Consider the following 15,890-nt stretch of genomic DNA (forward strand, 5'->3'; position numbering starts at 1 on the left):
CTGGAAACACCTGCCTGTTCTCTGAAGAGGCGAGATGTATGTTGTACAAGGTAGTAAGGCTTGGGTTTGGTTTCTAGCGCCTCAGGATTTAAAGTGATAGGTCGCACTGAAGGAGAAAAGGTTCTTGTTCTGTTATGTTCCAAAGAATCAGTTTGCCAGGATTTTCCCTCCATTTTTAAATAACTCAGCACTGGTACATATTTAGTGTCCACTTGAGCAGAGTTCCATATGGTTCCCTTAGCAAATAAAGGGCTAGGGATGAAGGAAGGTGGCCTGCCTGTGCTCCTAGTGTGTGCTTTAACTGTTTATAGGGCACTTATGTGTAGTGCTATGTGTGGCACCACTTATGGTGTTAAAATTCTACAATGGAGATGTTATCAGAGCCTCGGAGCTACGGTTCCCATCTGGCCTATCGTGTGTAATCTTTTCCTCTCTGTGGAAAGTGGACAGCTGGAAACCCCTTCTACAGAGGGAGAAAGCAAGGCACACAGGCAGTAGGTCAGATCTGGCTCCAGTTCCCTCTTTCATTCCCCTATTGAGCCTTCTGATTCTGTTCTGAAATGCTGGGCTGAGCCCCAGAGGCAAAGTCGGGTTAAGAGTGAAAATGTCCCTCTGTGTGTTTCTCCTGGCTTTGTAAAATAAGTGGATCAGAAATGCCAGGAAACCACTCACAGGTAAGAGAAAACGAGACGCCCATAAAAGAATCCAAAAAAGGCCATAAAGTCATCCTACTTTTAAGAAGTGACTTATTTCAAATGTTTACGTTTTGCCTCAAATGACCACAATATGACTTCCAAGCCACTGCGAACAAAAATAAAATCAAGATCCAGCAAGCAAATAAAACACCCAGGGTTCCACATTTCAGTGCAGGCAAGCACACTGAACTTTTTCAATAACAGTGCGGTCTTTAGTCAATACTTGCTTTAATGGAACCTGGGCATATGGAAATCCTAGGAGCACAAAATTAATGTATTGCCATTAACTTATTTCATATGGGCCTGGGGAGTTGGAGATTAATTCCACGGTGCTGCTTTAAGGGCGGTGGGGGCAGGAGGAACGCACAGGAAAAATACTTCCCTTTGGGTACTTAAATATCTTTTTTTTTTTTTTTGCAGTGAAATTTATTTTATGATTTCCAAATTATTATAGGGGTAGATTTTTTGAAGTTGTCACTAGAACATTAACTATTTCCCAAAATCCATAACAAAAATTACTTTTAAAATTAATTTATTTTTGTTACATCTCAATGGTTATCCCATCCCTTGTATCCTCCCATTCTTCCCTCCCTCCCATTTTCCCCTTATTCCCCTCCCCTATGACTGCTCCTGAGGGGGATTACCTCCCCCTCTATATGCTCATAGGGTATCAAGTCTCTTCTTTGTAACCTGCTGTCCTTCCTCTTTTTAACCTTGGCTTTCCCTTCTGGACATAGATTCAGAACGTTTGATACGCTGACAGCTAGTTTCCCCACGGAAAGCCTTACACAGTGAACCGGGCAGGGAGTGAACTGTGAAAGAGGCACCTGGCACCTGACTGATGGCCAGAGCTCTCATGGGTCTGATGGCAGTTGGCAATACACACTGATAGACTGTACTCCGCCTCCCTTCCTCCTGATGGCCCCAATTAACAATGTCAGAGCCCCGAAGTGAGCCGCTGCCTTACAAAATGTCTTCAGAAACAAAGCTTATGACAAGCGGAGGCAAGTTTGGAAGAGCCCCAGTGAACTTAGGCTCAGATCTAAACTGAGGAGACGGGTTTTACGTATTTAACCAAAACATTGGGGGAAATCCATTTATGTGCATGGCATACTGGCAGAGTCTTGGAGACACCATGCACCAGCCTTGTACTAATGGTCTCCCCGGCTACCCAGCTTACAGGAAAACTGAAGCCCTTGGGAAACTCAAGTTCCTTCAAAATGACAAGTGCTAAGGCTGTGGGGGTTTGAGAGGCGGGAAGGCGAGGAGGGGGGGGGGGGGGGGGGGGGGGGGAGTGAAATTGCCTTGGAAAGGGGAGAGGTAGGCATGTTATACTGTGACAGGGGCCACAGACCTTCAGCAAGCTGGGAGGCCACTTGTCCTCTGTGGGAAATATGCAAGCTGAGTGTTCCAGAGAAACATCCACAGTAACAGAAAGAGAGTGCTCTCTCTCTTTCTCTCTCTCTCTCTCTCTCTCTCTCTCTCTCTCTCTCTCTCTCTCTCTCTCTCTGTGTGTATGCAGAACTTGGCTGTGACTGGAGTGCAGGTATCCTGGGGTACTTAGCCCAGCACAGTTGGCCCTCTGTGGCTGTGGCTGATACATCCTTCAATTAAACCTCAGGCTGAAAATACTTGAGGAAGAAAAAGTGCCTGTATTGAATATGTACAGACTGCCCTGATGACACAGCCTGCCGGCTATTCATGTAGCCCCGGAGGTGACTGGCAGTCTACAGGAGGCTGCACACACGTTATCTGCGAATAATCTGCCATTTGATGTCAGGGCCTGGCCTTCCCAAGTGGCAGTGCTGGTATCTGAGATGCTGGCTCCGGGAACAAGTCTCCTAAGGACAGCACATGCACACAGCACGGAGTTCTGCTATTTTTTAGAACAATGTGCCATCGTCCTTCATCAGTTGTACAGTGTACATACTGGGAAGCTCCCAAGACTGAGGCCTCAGGTACGAGCTTCTGTGCAATTGGGACACATTTTTTTTCTTAAGCTTTCCCACAAAGTATGACACTTGGGGACAAGTCTGTTGGAACCATGAAGGACTTAGGAACAGAGCCAGAGTATTTTTAAGGGGCCGTAATATGCCAGAAAAGAAATTTACTGGGCCCAAATACAAAACAAAATCTGAAATAAAAAGAAAATCAAAGCACATAAATGTTTAATTACATCTCAAAAAAATGCAACATTAAGGCGACTTCATGAATTTTTAAATTTAGGATTCATGGATCCCTTTTCTTGTTGCTTTTGTCTGGAGTTTTCTCATTTTCCACAAGATTCTAAGGCTAAACACAAGTAATAGCTGTCGGCTCCTAAGGGCTTACTGTGCCCCAGGAAAGGCTCTCGGAGTCCATGGAGGTGATCTGTTATTCAGCCTCTTAGCCCTGTGCCACTAATGTGGACAGAGCCAGGCATCAGCACCCCCACAGAGACTCATCACCCCACACTGCATGGCAGAAACACCAGGGCTACAGGACACTGAGTGAATTACTTTTAGCTAAAGAACCTGAAGATGAATTACAAACCCCTTTCATGAGGGGGGGGGGAGGAGGAGGGAGGAGGCTAGGGAGGGAGGGGAGGGGGGGAAACTGTGAAAGCAAGCACTAATGTAGAAGCCACGGTTGAGGACATGACATGACAGGTGGTGATACTTGGGGTAGGCTCAGAGGTGGTGGCCTGTCAGGGGCCCTGTTTGTGAGGAAGCCATATCTCTATTTTGCTGACAATATTTTGTTACCCCCATTTGAGTGGGAACTAATTTAGAGATTATCTCGTCTCATTGCCTAGTTTGACCCAAGAGGAAACCAAGGGCTAAAGTACTTAAGATAATTGCCCAAGTTCACACCCACAGGTCTGATGGCGCCAGGGTGAAAACCCAGGTCCCAGAGTTAAGATCCTGAAATCTTTTTACACATTTTAAGATTAAGGAACAGAAGCCTCACTGTAGACAATAGTGTATATATGCATGCACGCATATATGTATGTAGGTGTGATTTTAGCATTCCATACAATCAGTTCTAACAAGAACTGCATCTTAGCTTAGCCCCCGGCTTCACTGCTGTGGTATTTCTTCTAAGCAGCAAGACAGTTTTGCAGTGATCTGAAGGAAAGCAAACACTTGGAAGAGCAGCCTTTCATTCGTTGCCCATTTCTTTTCTTTTTTTCTCTGCATCAAACTGAGGTGTCTGGACTACGCCTGTAGATTTTTACCAGAACCTGGAAAGAAGCTGCTTCCTGGGGCAAGAGCCACCCGGATGATAGCAGCTTCAGGCCAGAAGCGGGAGCCTGGCCAAGAACTCACTGGGGTACTGTCAAGGTGGACTACTGCTACTTAAGGAGGCAGAGGCATGTTCCCTTCTGGGTCCTCTCACACCCCCAGTTGCCCCAGGGAACCTTCTAGGCCTTAGCCTGGATTCAATAGTCAGGGAAATGCTGATGCTTACAAACCCCTCTAGGTCTCGTTTTATATAACTAAAATATAAACAGGAAGAGATTCTAGAATTCACTGGAAACACTTAGGCGCAGCTGTTATTAATGCTTTTAAGAACTGCTTCTCTAAGTCTTCAGGTAGTTAGAGAGATTAGCAGAGTGGGAACTAAAATACAGGGGTGAAGGCCCCTCAGAATCCCTGCTTAGGCTGAAATGCCTTCAGAGTGGAACTGTCTTTTCTTTTTCTTTTTTTTTCTTTTTTTTTTGGCGGGGGTGGGGGGGAAGAGGACAGGGTTTCTCTGTATAACCTTGGCTGTCCTAGACTCACTTTGTAGACCAGGCTGGCCTTGAATTTATAGAGATCCACCTGCCTCTGCTGGGATTAAAGGCGTGTGCCACCACCGCCCAGCTTTGACCGTCTTTTTCTTCTGCTTTACATCTAGGTTGGAAGGAAGGAAAAACTGTCTCCACTTTCCTTTATGTACCAAGGTTCTCTCCTGAACTGATAACATGTCTGATGTTTGAACACTCCAAGGACCTGGGAGGCACATTTTTCACCATTCCCTGGGAGCTCCGAGATTGGCAGTGACGATCCCAAGAGCACACACCGAGTGCCCAGGCTTTATGTGGAACCCTTTGCTAAAGGGGATCCCCTATTTAGATGCCTGCCCCGGGGCTGCTCTGGTATTAATCTTTTCTCTGGGAGATGTACAGGCTTTGCACTATCACTGGCTTATGTCCCATGGATGCCAGGTCCCCAAGCAGACCTCAGTGACTGCAGAGCCAACTAACTGTTGGCACATGTGGCGGTGGCAGCATCTGTGTGTTGGGGACTGCCCAGGAAGCACTCATTACACCTACTTGGAGGAGGAGGGACTCCCTCCGGGCAAGATGGCAGACAGCTGCAGAGCTGCAGGGCTTCCGTCCCTCTCAGAAAACCATGTGCGAGGAGTCACACCCACACCGATAAGCTCTCCTTATCAAAGATACAGGAATCACAACAGAATGAAGCTCAAATACTTTAGTGCTCGGAGACAGAGACGGGAGTCCGTGGAACCCAAAGTCCGGATTCCTCAGTAACCGTTCTTGCACGCTAGCCGGGTGACCGTGGGTATGCTGCTTTCTGGGGAGTGGGGGGAATTCCAGACAGGGTTTTTCTGTGTAGCCTCAGCTGTCCTGGATTTTGTAGACCAGGCTGACTCTGAACTCAGAGAGATTTGCCTGCCTCTGCCTCCCCCAGGCCCAGCTTGGATATGCTTCTTGAATAGCTTTTGTTTCAGCTGTCTCAATAGTTCCTTCCGAGAGGTTATAAGTGAATATGCCCGCTCCGCTTTGAATGGTGCCAGGCAAAGGATGACTGCTGTGTGGTGTCTTCTCACCGAGAGGAAGGAATGGGAAAGATCTACACGGTTTCAGCCCTCAGAAAAAGTCACACTCACTCTCACTTCACACTTGGCTACCGATCTTAATTTTAAGTCCATGATCACCATAAGCTTACAGATGTCTTTCATGCGTTTTGTTTTTTTCACTTGAAAATGCCTGTCAAATATAAAGATCCCGCGTAACATACATGTATACATACGTATGAATGTAAAAGGTTTTGGTTATTTCCCTTCAAACTCAAAGAAGAAGGTCACGTTCCTGAGGTTGGGAGTGCAGTTCCGTTAGTAGGGGTGCAGTTCCGTTAGTAGGGGTGCAGTTCCGTTAGTAGGGGGTACAGTTCTGTTAGTAGGGGTGCAGTTCCATTAGCAAGGTGTTTGTTGCCCAAGTATGAGGGACTGATTTGGATGCCCAGCACCCAGGTACAAAAGCTGGGGCAGCAGTGCATGCCTGCCACTCCAGCAAGAATTCTGGAGACTTACTACCAACTCCTCTAGCCAGAATTTTAAGCTACGTAGGCTCCACGTTCAGTGAGAGACCCTGACTCAAATGAACAAAAGGGTAGAAGAAAGTGACGAAGGCACAAGACATCAGCCAACCTCGAGCCTCCATGTGGGAACACACCACGGGCACACTTACATCAACACACATATTCCCCCCTCCCACACACACTCTTCGAGACCTACAATGACCTCAACAGAGTTCTCTAAAACCCAGCTAGTTGACAAAGAGACCTTTCACTTGCCCTCTCTTATGGGTAGCTTCATCTAGGAAAGTTCCATCAGGAGACTAGCATCCAATAGTTCTGAGTCTTACGGAGTGGCTCTACCTTGCTGTCATCCCTGAGACTCTCAGAGTTTGGACAGTGCCTGTCAAGACACCTTTACAGGTGGGCAGGAGCTGTGGCCGACACAGCTGCCATTTATTTATTGGCTTTCATGAATTTTAGTGAGCTCTGAACCACATGTCACAGGTACCTGGCCCAATAATAAGCACTGCCCAAGCCTCATTTCCAGGATGCACCGGAGGCATCAGCCAGCCGCTAATTCCCCTGACTTCCTCAGCACAATGTCGCCTGTCACACTAAACCAAGACTTGCATTTAAATTACACTATATGTAGATAATGTATCTTGAAACACAGTCTCATATTTCAACAGTCCCAGAATTTCCTAATTTACAGACGCATGGGTTGAGAGCTGGAGTTTTACATCAATTTCTAGAAATACAGAAGCAACACAAAACAACTCTTACAATTCTTCTTGTAGAAAATCCTTTTATGTGGTGGGGGAGCTGGGGAGACTGCTCAGTCAGTAAAAAGCCCACCACCCAAGTGTGAGGACTCAGGACCCCATCCCTGCACTGGCCACAGTGGTAAGCACAGTGCTGGAGCCTAGAGACACACAGATCCCTGAAGTGTACTGGCCTGCTAGCATCACTCGGTGGAGGAGCTACAGGTTCAAGGAGAGGCCTGGCTCAAACAGCAAGTGGCGAGCAGAAGAGGGTACCAGCTAATGTTGACCTTTGACCTCCATACACACACACACACACACACACACACACACACACACACACCTCTGCCCCACCATCCTTTTAGTGTATCTTCTATTCTTCAACTATCTTTCAGCTTGTTAACAAGTCATTAAATGCTCTACTTACTACCTGAAAACAAACACCTTCTGATGACTCTCCCTTCCCCGCCCAGGGAATTTAATCCCTTCACACTCACTCATTTCTGTATTGACTGGAGACTTAGAAGCCCTCTGGAATGTGTGAGAGGCAAGTTTTGACTCACTGGGGGCAGAGGGTTACTGGTGCTGAAGAGGAGCTATCTGAGATGCAGGAAGGCTGGGGACTGGAGAACGCATCCTACTGCAGCCCCAGTCCTGACGACTGACCATGCCAGCACCAAGGTGACCAAGTGCCCTGCTTTACAGCCTCGGAGCTGGGTTCTATGAGAGGAGTCATAACAGCCAGCCCACATTTTACACACAAGGAGTCCAAGGTCAGAAGAGAGGGCTCATAGGACGAGAAGTGCAGACAGCATGGTATGGTCAGACCTAATGGGCAAACAGACAGGGGTGTGGGTGGCCAGCGGTCCACGGTCAGACAGCAGTGAGAAACGCCCCCTTCTCCTACGGCTTCATCATCCTGTTTGAACCTGGCAAAGCTGCTTCCTTTCTCTGGGGCTGATTTTCCTTTTCTTGGAAGGACCAGAGGTTCTTTGTCTCTGAGTCTTTGATTTCCTCAAGCAAGAGAACTCTGCAGTGTTTCTCAGCCTGGCAAACACAAGGGTTCTTGGGCCAAACTCATCCAGAATTCATGATCCATCGTTAATGAGGGGTTGGATAGACCTCCTTAGTCTAGAGTGATGTATCAGTCCAGCTGCCCTCATGTGGACACAGAGTCCTCACTTGCCACTGCATCAAAAAGTGGTGGTGGGAGGATGGTGGGAGAAACACCACTAGAAGGAATCAGGACGCTACCAGGTATGAAATGTGACCCGGCACTCAGGGAGCAGAGGCAGGACCATCAGAAGGTCAAAGCCAGCCTGCTCTACATAGCGAGTTCCAGGCAAACCAGGACTACATAGCAAGAGCCTGTCTCAACTCAAAAGACAAAAATAAATAAATAAGAAGAGAATAGAAAAATTAAACAGTAATGCCCTACTCTTGCTTTTGGTGTTGGCGGCACTTGTATTTTTTCCCCTAGAAGCCTTTTGTGAAACAGAAGACTATATTTGGGGCTACAGCAGCTCTCTATGATGCACTCAGCCTTATTTCATCCCCATTTCTCTCTTCCCTTGACATAGCATGCCATCTGAGAAGAAAGGCTGGGTACCAAAGGCTGCCCTAGGGCCCTTCTCCCAACGACTCTTCTCATAAGTTATAAAAACAGGAGGGTGGCAAACACTTCATCCCAATACTTCATTCCCAGGGCAGGCAGCTGCACCATATGGGGCCACTTCCCTTCTCCCTGCCATTTGTTTTTTAGGCTCAGCTCTTCCCTCACTTCTTTGAATGTTTCAGAAAAACAACAACAACAACAACAAAACAAAAAAACCCACATGGTAAAAACCTGTCTTTCCTACATGTGGAAGATGAAGGAGAGTAGAAGGCTTATCATGGGCCCTAATCTTAAGCTGTTTCCTCACACAGGGCCCTGGTCCACACTGCTTTGGAAAGCCACAGACACCCAAAGGAGACGTCCTATTCCTAACCTTTGCCCCTTCGCAGGCCCCGCCCCTTCCCCCCAGCCCTGCCCCTCCCCCCCTTTCCACTGGCTGGCTTCCTCCTAGGTCCTCTGCACTGAGACATGGCCCTTGGGTGTTTCTGTCATGCTTAGTGTAGGTCCTTCTGTTCAGTAGCCATTTCTCCTCTGGGAACTCAGGGAGTGCCAACCTGGGTTGTGAGGACTGTGTGCCACCTTGGTCTGTTCTCCACACATAAAGAGCAGGGTGTGTTATCCAACAAGTCGGGGCTATCTGAGTCTGATCATGGCTGGGAAATTTCAAAGAGGTTAAAGAGGAACCGCAGAACAGGCCCCAATAGCGCGGGTGGGTGGGGTGGGGATGGGGGGATGGGAAGAAGGCCAAAGTGGAGGGAGTCATCACACTCAGCAAGCAGAGGAAGGGGGGGCCAGTGTGAACACCTTGTGGCTGTTCTCTGCATGTTATCGCTCCAGGGAAATTAGAGAAATGGAGGCAGGGAGGAGACCTGGTCTAACAGGTAGTCCAGATACCAGAAGTCACGGCTATGACTGCAGGACATGCTGCTGTAGCCATGGTGACCACTAGATAGCCATTGAGAATGCGCATTCCCAGGGACCTGCCTCAGAAGCTCAATGGAACTGCCACATTGCACAGGTCACCTGGAGGAGACGAGGCTAGGCAGCTCCACTGGGACCCCCTGACATGCCCTAAGTTCCTGTCCTGCACCAGGCACATGGCACAGCCTTACAAAGATGCTGTCATTGTCCTACACTCTGTAGAAGAAACTGGCGTTCTGGGAGGTTCTCAAACTTCCTGAAGGCTGAAGACTTCTACTCACTGTGTTTTAGGGCCCATGCGCTCAATGGCTTCATTTTTGTTACCATAGCTTTGCGGGACTGGAGGGACCCCACTTTTTCAGCATCCCAGACTCTGAGAGTATCACTTCCCTGGGGAGGGAGGCTGTTATGGTTTGGGGGCAAGCTAGTGTCTACCCAGGGCTCATCTGCCTACAGACTTAGAACTGTAGTCTAGCCTCAGATCCTGGGCCAGGGTGTGGCCCTGGAAGAGTGTCACTCCTGTGTTTACTCAAAGATAGTCATTAAGTTATTTTGAAGACATCTTTCCTTCAAACTAAACAACCCACCTGACTCCCTTTTTAAACACTTTCTTCACAGGATCTCTTTTTGGGGATCATCTTTCTATATTTACTGGTTTCCCCCCAGCATTCTCCTCCCAGCCCAGGCTCTATTTTAAACAATCCTAGAATAATCTGTGCTAGGGAAGAAGAAAGGAATATTTTCACAGGTTTCATCTTTGGCCTTAACAAATTAACACTAGCATGGGTGGCAAGCTGCCTCTTCCCGTCCACTCTGGCCTTCAGGCCTTTGCTGTTTCATCTGTACTTGGCCAATTTTCTACCCGCTGTTTCTGTTCACAGTGAACTTTGTTGTATATTTGACGGTCTATCCCCCACCCTCAGAAAGCCTCCAAACTGTTCTTCCCTCATTTGAGTTGGCCTAATTTCCCTTCAACATCTAAGACAAAGCTTCAGAAAGAATTCATCACACAGGAATAACCCCTGAGAATGAGAGAGCTGACAAGGGAACTCTGTATCTGCAGGGGCCTGACACCCTTCAGGAGGGAGGCCCAAGCCACAGACAGGTGTGTGAGACCTGGGGGGAGGGGTCTGTGAATACATCAGCTCAGAGAGCTACCAGCCCCAAGGGGGCCCACTTACTTCGGGGTTCTCGGGGGCCGTCCACTGTGATTTTGATGGCTCTGTGGTAGGTGGCGACTTGCGGGGGGTTTGTAAAGACGGTGAGGGTCAGAGTGAAGCTCTTGCCTGTGGAGACACAAACCAGAACAGCACATAGTGAGGGGGGGGGGATCTGCGCGTCTCCCCATTGTGCCAATCTACGCTGTGCAGCCCTCAAACCGGAAAGGTAGTGGTGTTGCGGGCAGCAGGATTTGCCTTCCTGCTGCTTCTGGGGGTCTGGCTGTTTCCAATCGGGAATGCACCCAGTGGGCTCACTAGGTGCAGCATGCTGCATAGTTAAGTGGCTTTAAGTCAATCATTAGTTCCCACAGGATCAGAGATGAGAATTTACTTGTATACTGTGACTTTGCAGGCTGGGACTCTTAGCTGTCCCTCCTACCCTTCATCTTCCCATCCCCTCTGCTATCCTTGGATATTTATAAAAATCCAGGCAAGGAAGAAGAGCAGCATAGTTCCCTTTTAACTCTGTACCTCTGAGGATTAGAAAAGATTGGCTTTCTGGCGCCAGGGGTAGCCCAGTGGTTAGAGCGGTTGCCTAGCAAGCATGAAGCGCAAGGCTCTAGGCCAGCATGGTGCACACTGGGAGCAGCGCCGCACCTGAGTGCAATAGCACTGAGGTTAACGGAGGAGGTGGCAGATTCAGGAGTTTAAAGCCTCCCCAGCTACACAGTTAGCTTTACATTACCCTGGGCTACATGAACCCCTGTCTCAAAACAAATGAACAAAGGAACCAAATCAACAAAGACTGAAATAGAAATTATTCTCTGTAAATATTAGAAATTGATGGTTGATGTTCAATACTATTTATAAATACCAGGTGTTACAAAAGTATTAATGGGATAGGGCAGAGTGAGGGTGTGCAGTCAGCAGACTGAGATTCACAGCAAAGTGCGCCTGGCTCTCAGTAACTTTGCACGTCTCTATGAAAGGCCAGCTCAGAGTTTAATCCAGGGGATCACTTCTTGGGCTCCTGGCTTCAGGGGATGGATTCTGCCCTTGAATTCCTGCTGCCTGACCCTGACAAGCCACTATATCTAGACTCTGCAGTGTTCCTGCCTGAAAAACGGGTAAAGGCAAATTTCCAAATGTATACAGTTGTGGGCTGAGCGACGGCTAAGTGAGGCGAAGGGTTTCAGCAGCGACTGCCCTTTGCATCCGAAGGCTCGCATGTTTGTGCGCCCGCTCTGTTCCCAGCGCGCCGTGTGGAGTGCCAGTGCTTGGATGAGTGCAATGTTAAGCCTTCTACCTATATTAGTTCTTCAGTCAACATAACGTCTCCTGTTATGCACGCAATGAAACTCAAATGAAAGGGAAACAAACTGTGCCCATTGGCTCCAAAAGGCATTGGTTATCTTAAAACCCAGCCCACCTGCCCTCCCTCCTTAGAAGAAACCTACTGCCTCCAGCCGACACGTGTGCTTTCATATGGCTCAAGGCCGCTGAGAAATTTCCCAAGAATACAACCTAGAACCACAACAAACTACATTTGTAATCAAGAAGGTTGTCCCCAGATAACCCCTGGGCATCTATAATCTATGTGCTAAAGTCTACACCAAAAGAACAGCTGTGGCAGGCAAGGCTGGTGATGAAGTCCCTTTGCACCTTGAGTGGCCCAGGGGACCAGGCAGGAGTGACTTCTGGGGATTGGGGTTTTATGGCCCAGGAGCCTTTGCTCCTGAATTCCTGCTACCCCCTCCATTGGCCTCCCTTCTCCCACCGCCCCCACCCCCACCTCCCGAAGCTGCTGCCAGGCTCTAGGGTTTGCCATGAGACATCTGCAGATGTGGGAGGAGGGGGAATCCCATGTGGTTTTCTACCTTAGCATCTAGCTGACTTGGGGGATGGCGGACAGAAGCTGAGGGGACACACTGAGTGTGGTGTGCTGATGGGGGTGCCTGAGGGAGCTACCTGCTCATCATTCTCTGGAGACTTCACGTGGCCTGCCGCTGTAAGGCTGGGTCCTGCAGACCTCACAGCGGGCCTTCCTTTCTCAGCAAGCCCTCACATCATCAACATCATCAACATGGAACCCCAGAGTCAGTTTCCAGAATCTTCTCCCCAGAACCCTCCTCTTTCCATGCAGCTCATGAGCTCAGCTCCCCAGCTTTGTGACTCTGTGGTCCCTGAACCCAGTGCTGCACTTCTCCAGGCACTCAGACCCACTTGCTGGAATCTTCCCATCGTCCCGGCCTAGGCAGTGGCCGCTGACCTGCTTCTCACGTGACCTTCCCTGAGACTTGAGTTTGCTCGTGACTATTTCCAATAGCCTCCCCCCCCCCCAAATTACTCTCGCCTTGATTGATTCAGACACCTGCTTTGACAGCTTTTGTGATTGTCTGTGCTTATTCTGCCTGAGGGCAGGGACCAAGTCCTCCAAGTGTGAAAGGAGAAGAAGAAGAAGAAGAAGAGACTTGGGAGCAAGAGAAGACAGGGAAGTGACAGGGGGAAGGGAGAAGTACCTTGATGACAGCATCAACCGCTGGTGACATAGCTGGACCCTGAGCTGGTTTGGGGTGTTGGCTGCAGGGAGTGAAGGGACAATGAGATGCTACCTCCAGCCCAAGAGTTAGAAGATTTGGACTTGACTCTCCCATGGCTTTTGTTTTTCTCCTTTGCTCTCAGTTCAAGGGATATTTGTGGTATGGCTCATAGCTCTTACACTGAGCCTGAGGCAGGGGGATGCCTGCATTGGAGCTTATAGCTGTCTGACACTGTCTTCTCAGCTCATGGTTGTGGAATGCCTGTAGCAGCTAATGTTCTCTGAGTCTGTCATCCGAGCCTGTGACCGAAGCCAGCTGTGGGCTGCCTAAAAGGTGTCTTGAAGCCCTCTGGTAATGTCTTTCCAAACCTGTGACTATCCAGCATGCTGTCATCATGCACAGATGCATGGTGACCCATGTCTCCTGTTGCCAACAGCTTTGGAACTGCAAAGACCTCAAGGGGCATGGAGTTCTAGCACTCTTGGGGCTGATGCAATACAGCACTGTGGCTCAATGCACCCAGAGTTGTTCGCTTGTTGCTCTGGAGGCCACAAGGCCAAGATGAAGGTCGCTGCAAAGCGGCTCCCTCAGGAGGCTCTGGGGGTGGCTGGCTCTCCTCCTTCCAACTTCCTGGGCTTGTCACCAGCATTGACCTTCTATAGGAGCTTGTAGTCTCAGGGCCGGTCACTGACTCCATCTTTGTACGCTGCCTTCCTATAGCACCTTTCTTCTTCTTTAGTTGTCATGCGTGGCCTTCACACGCAGGTCATCATGCGTGGCCTCTACCTCATTGTACCTGTGAACATTCTAAACAAGAGCATATTCTGAGATGCTCGGTGGGAGCACACTGTGCGGGAACATTCTTCATCCGGCCTTGGTGTTGCGGGGTTTCTATACTCCGGAACGGCCCTGTCCTCACTAGGCCTTCTTTAACTCTACCTGCGAAGCCCTGAAGAGCAACAGGAAAGTTTGTGCTCACAATATCGCCATTTTTAGGTGTATGCAGAACTTACAATGTTTCCAACGCCATCACATGTTTTACTTCATTTGGTTGTCACAGCAGACTTGTGAAACGAGCAAGATGGGTTAACCTAGTCCTTAAAGGGGGCAAGGCCAAGACTTAGAAAGGTGAAGCTATGTTCTCAAGATCGCTCAGCTTGCCTTAGAAGATGGCTCCGTGGGTGAAGGGACTCACTGCCAAGCTGGACAATCTGAGTTTCATCCTGGGGAACCACAGAGCGGAAAGAGAGAACTGACTCCCCCCAAGTTATCCTCTGACCTCCACAGACACGTCACAACACACACAACACACATTTACCCACAACCACACACATGCACACACATACCCACACACACCCATATACACGCACACACATACCCACACACACCCATATACACACACACACATACCCACACACACCCATATACACGCACACACATACCCACACACACCCATATACACGCACACACATACCCACACACACCCATATACATGCATACACTACCACATGCACCCACACTACCACACACACATGCACCACAACCACACATGCCCACATGCACACACATACCCCCCACACTACCCCCTACACTACTACACACACACACACACTAAATATAATAAAAATATTAATCACCCAACTTAAACACAGAGAAAACAACCCCAAGCGTCACACTCACCATCCTTTGTGTTTCTGTCACTGGTGTCCTAAATCTCCACCCGTGCAAAATCCAAACTCAGGAGCCTTTATCTACTCCTAAGCTGTTCCCTGAAGTGACAACTGTCCCCGTGACTCCTCTAACGTGCAAACTACTCTAGACAGCTGCCTATGAGACCAGGTCAGAGCTCAGCGGCAGTCTCTCTTGGACCTGATGGGGCTTATGAGAGGTGAGATCTTGTGAGGAGCCCCTGGTTAATGGAGACTAGCCGACTTAGGACAGAATCCTGTCATGATGGATTCTGGCAAGGGCACCACTCATGGAACCACTAATGGTTCCTATTATTTTATGCTCATCATTTTATGCACAGATGTGAGGAATTTCCACTTAGTGATGCCTACCAGGTAGGGTGATTTCACATCAGTAATGGGGTTTACCTAGGAGGAGGAGGTCAGCTGGTAGCTATCCTCACAAACGGCTCTGGTTACAGCTGATGTGTGGGCACGAACACACAAGTGTACACGTATGTGGAGGCCGCAGGTCAACCTCTGGGGTCACTCTTCAAGGACCACCCATTTTGCTATTTGAGATAGGGTCTCTCACTGGCCTGAGACTCAGGGATCCAATGAGGCTGACTGACCAGTGAGCGAGCCCCAATGCCTCAGGAAGTCTCCACGTGCCCAGAATTGGAGTTTCAAATGTGCATTATACATGTAGCTTTTAAGAGGTAGGTTCTCAGAATGAAACTTATGAATTTGAAGGTGCCATTTTAGCAACTGAGTCATCCCCCTGGTATCGCTGTGACCACCGCGTATGAGGGCATCTGCTTAGTATCTCTAGGCCATGGTGACTTTTTTTCGTCAACCGTGAGTGTGACATTTTTCCCCTGGATAAAAAGCTGACCTCTATTCCTTTGTATTTTTCCAGCTGGGTTGAGCACTGTCATTGACAATGGCTTCCAGGTAGCCAGAGGCACATCTGGCACGCAGGATCCACTGGCTCAGCTCTCCACCCACCCAGGCCCATGGTTGCTCAGACAAGGCTCTGCTTGGCCAGCACCTGCAGACGTGGGAGCCGCAGCCTCAAGCGCACATGTGTTATTAGCCAAATTCCCTTATTAAAATGACCTATGGGCTTGGTATTTTAAGTACGTGGGCGTGGAGAGCGAAAGACTTTCAAGTGTTTTTCTCAGCAAGTTGCAGCCAGAAGAGGAAAGACTTGGGGGGAACCAGAGGAGAGCCAGTCTGCGATGGA

At 48.9% G+C, this 15,890-nt stretch overlaps 1 protein-coding gene across 2 annotated transcripts in view; it reads right to left on the reverse strand.

The window, feature by feature from the left end:
* Runx1 (RUNX family transcription factor 1) overlaps positions 1–15,890 on the reverse strand; it is a 224,831-nt gene that overhangs the window by 49,718 nt on the left and 159,223 nt on the right. For both annotated transcript variants that reach the window (XM_051150272.1, XM_051150273.1), the window contains one exon: positions 10,459–10,563. In XM_051150272.1, the coding sequence (XP_051006229.1) occupies positions 10,459–10,563 (105 nt within the window). The remainder of the gene's footprint in view (positions 1–10,458; positions 10,564–15,890) is intronic.

The sequence above is a fragment of the Acomys russatus genome, chromosome 8, assembly GCF_903995435.1.
Source record: "Acomys russatus chromosome 8, mAcoRus1.1, whole genome shotgun sequence".
Taxonomy (NCBI): domain Eukaryota; kingdom Metazoa; phylum Chordata; class Mammalia; order Rodentia; family Muridae; genus Acomys; species Acomys russatus.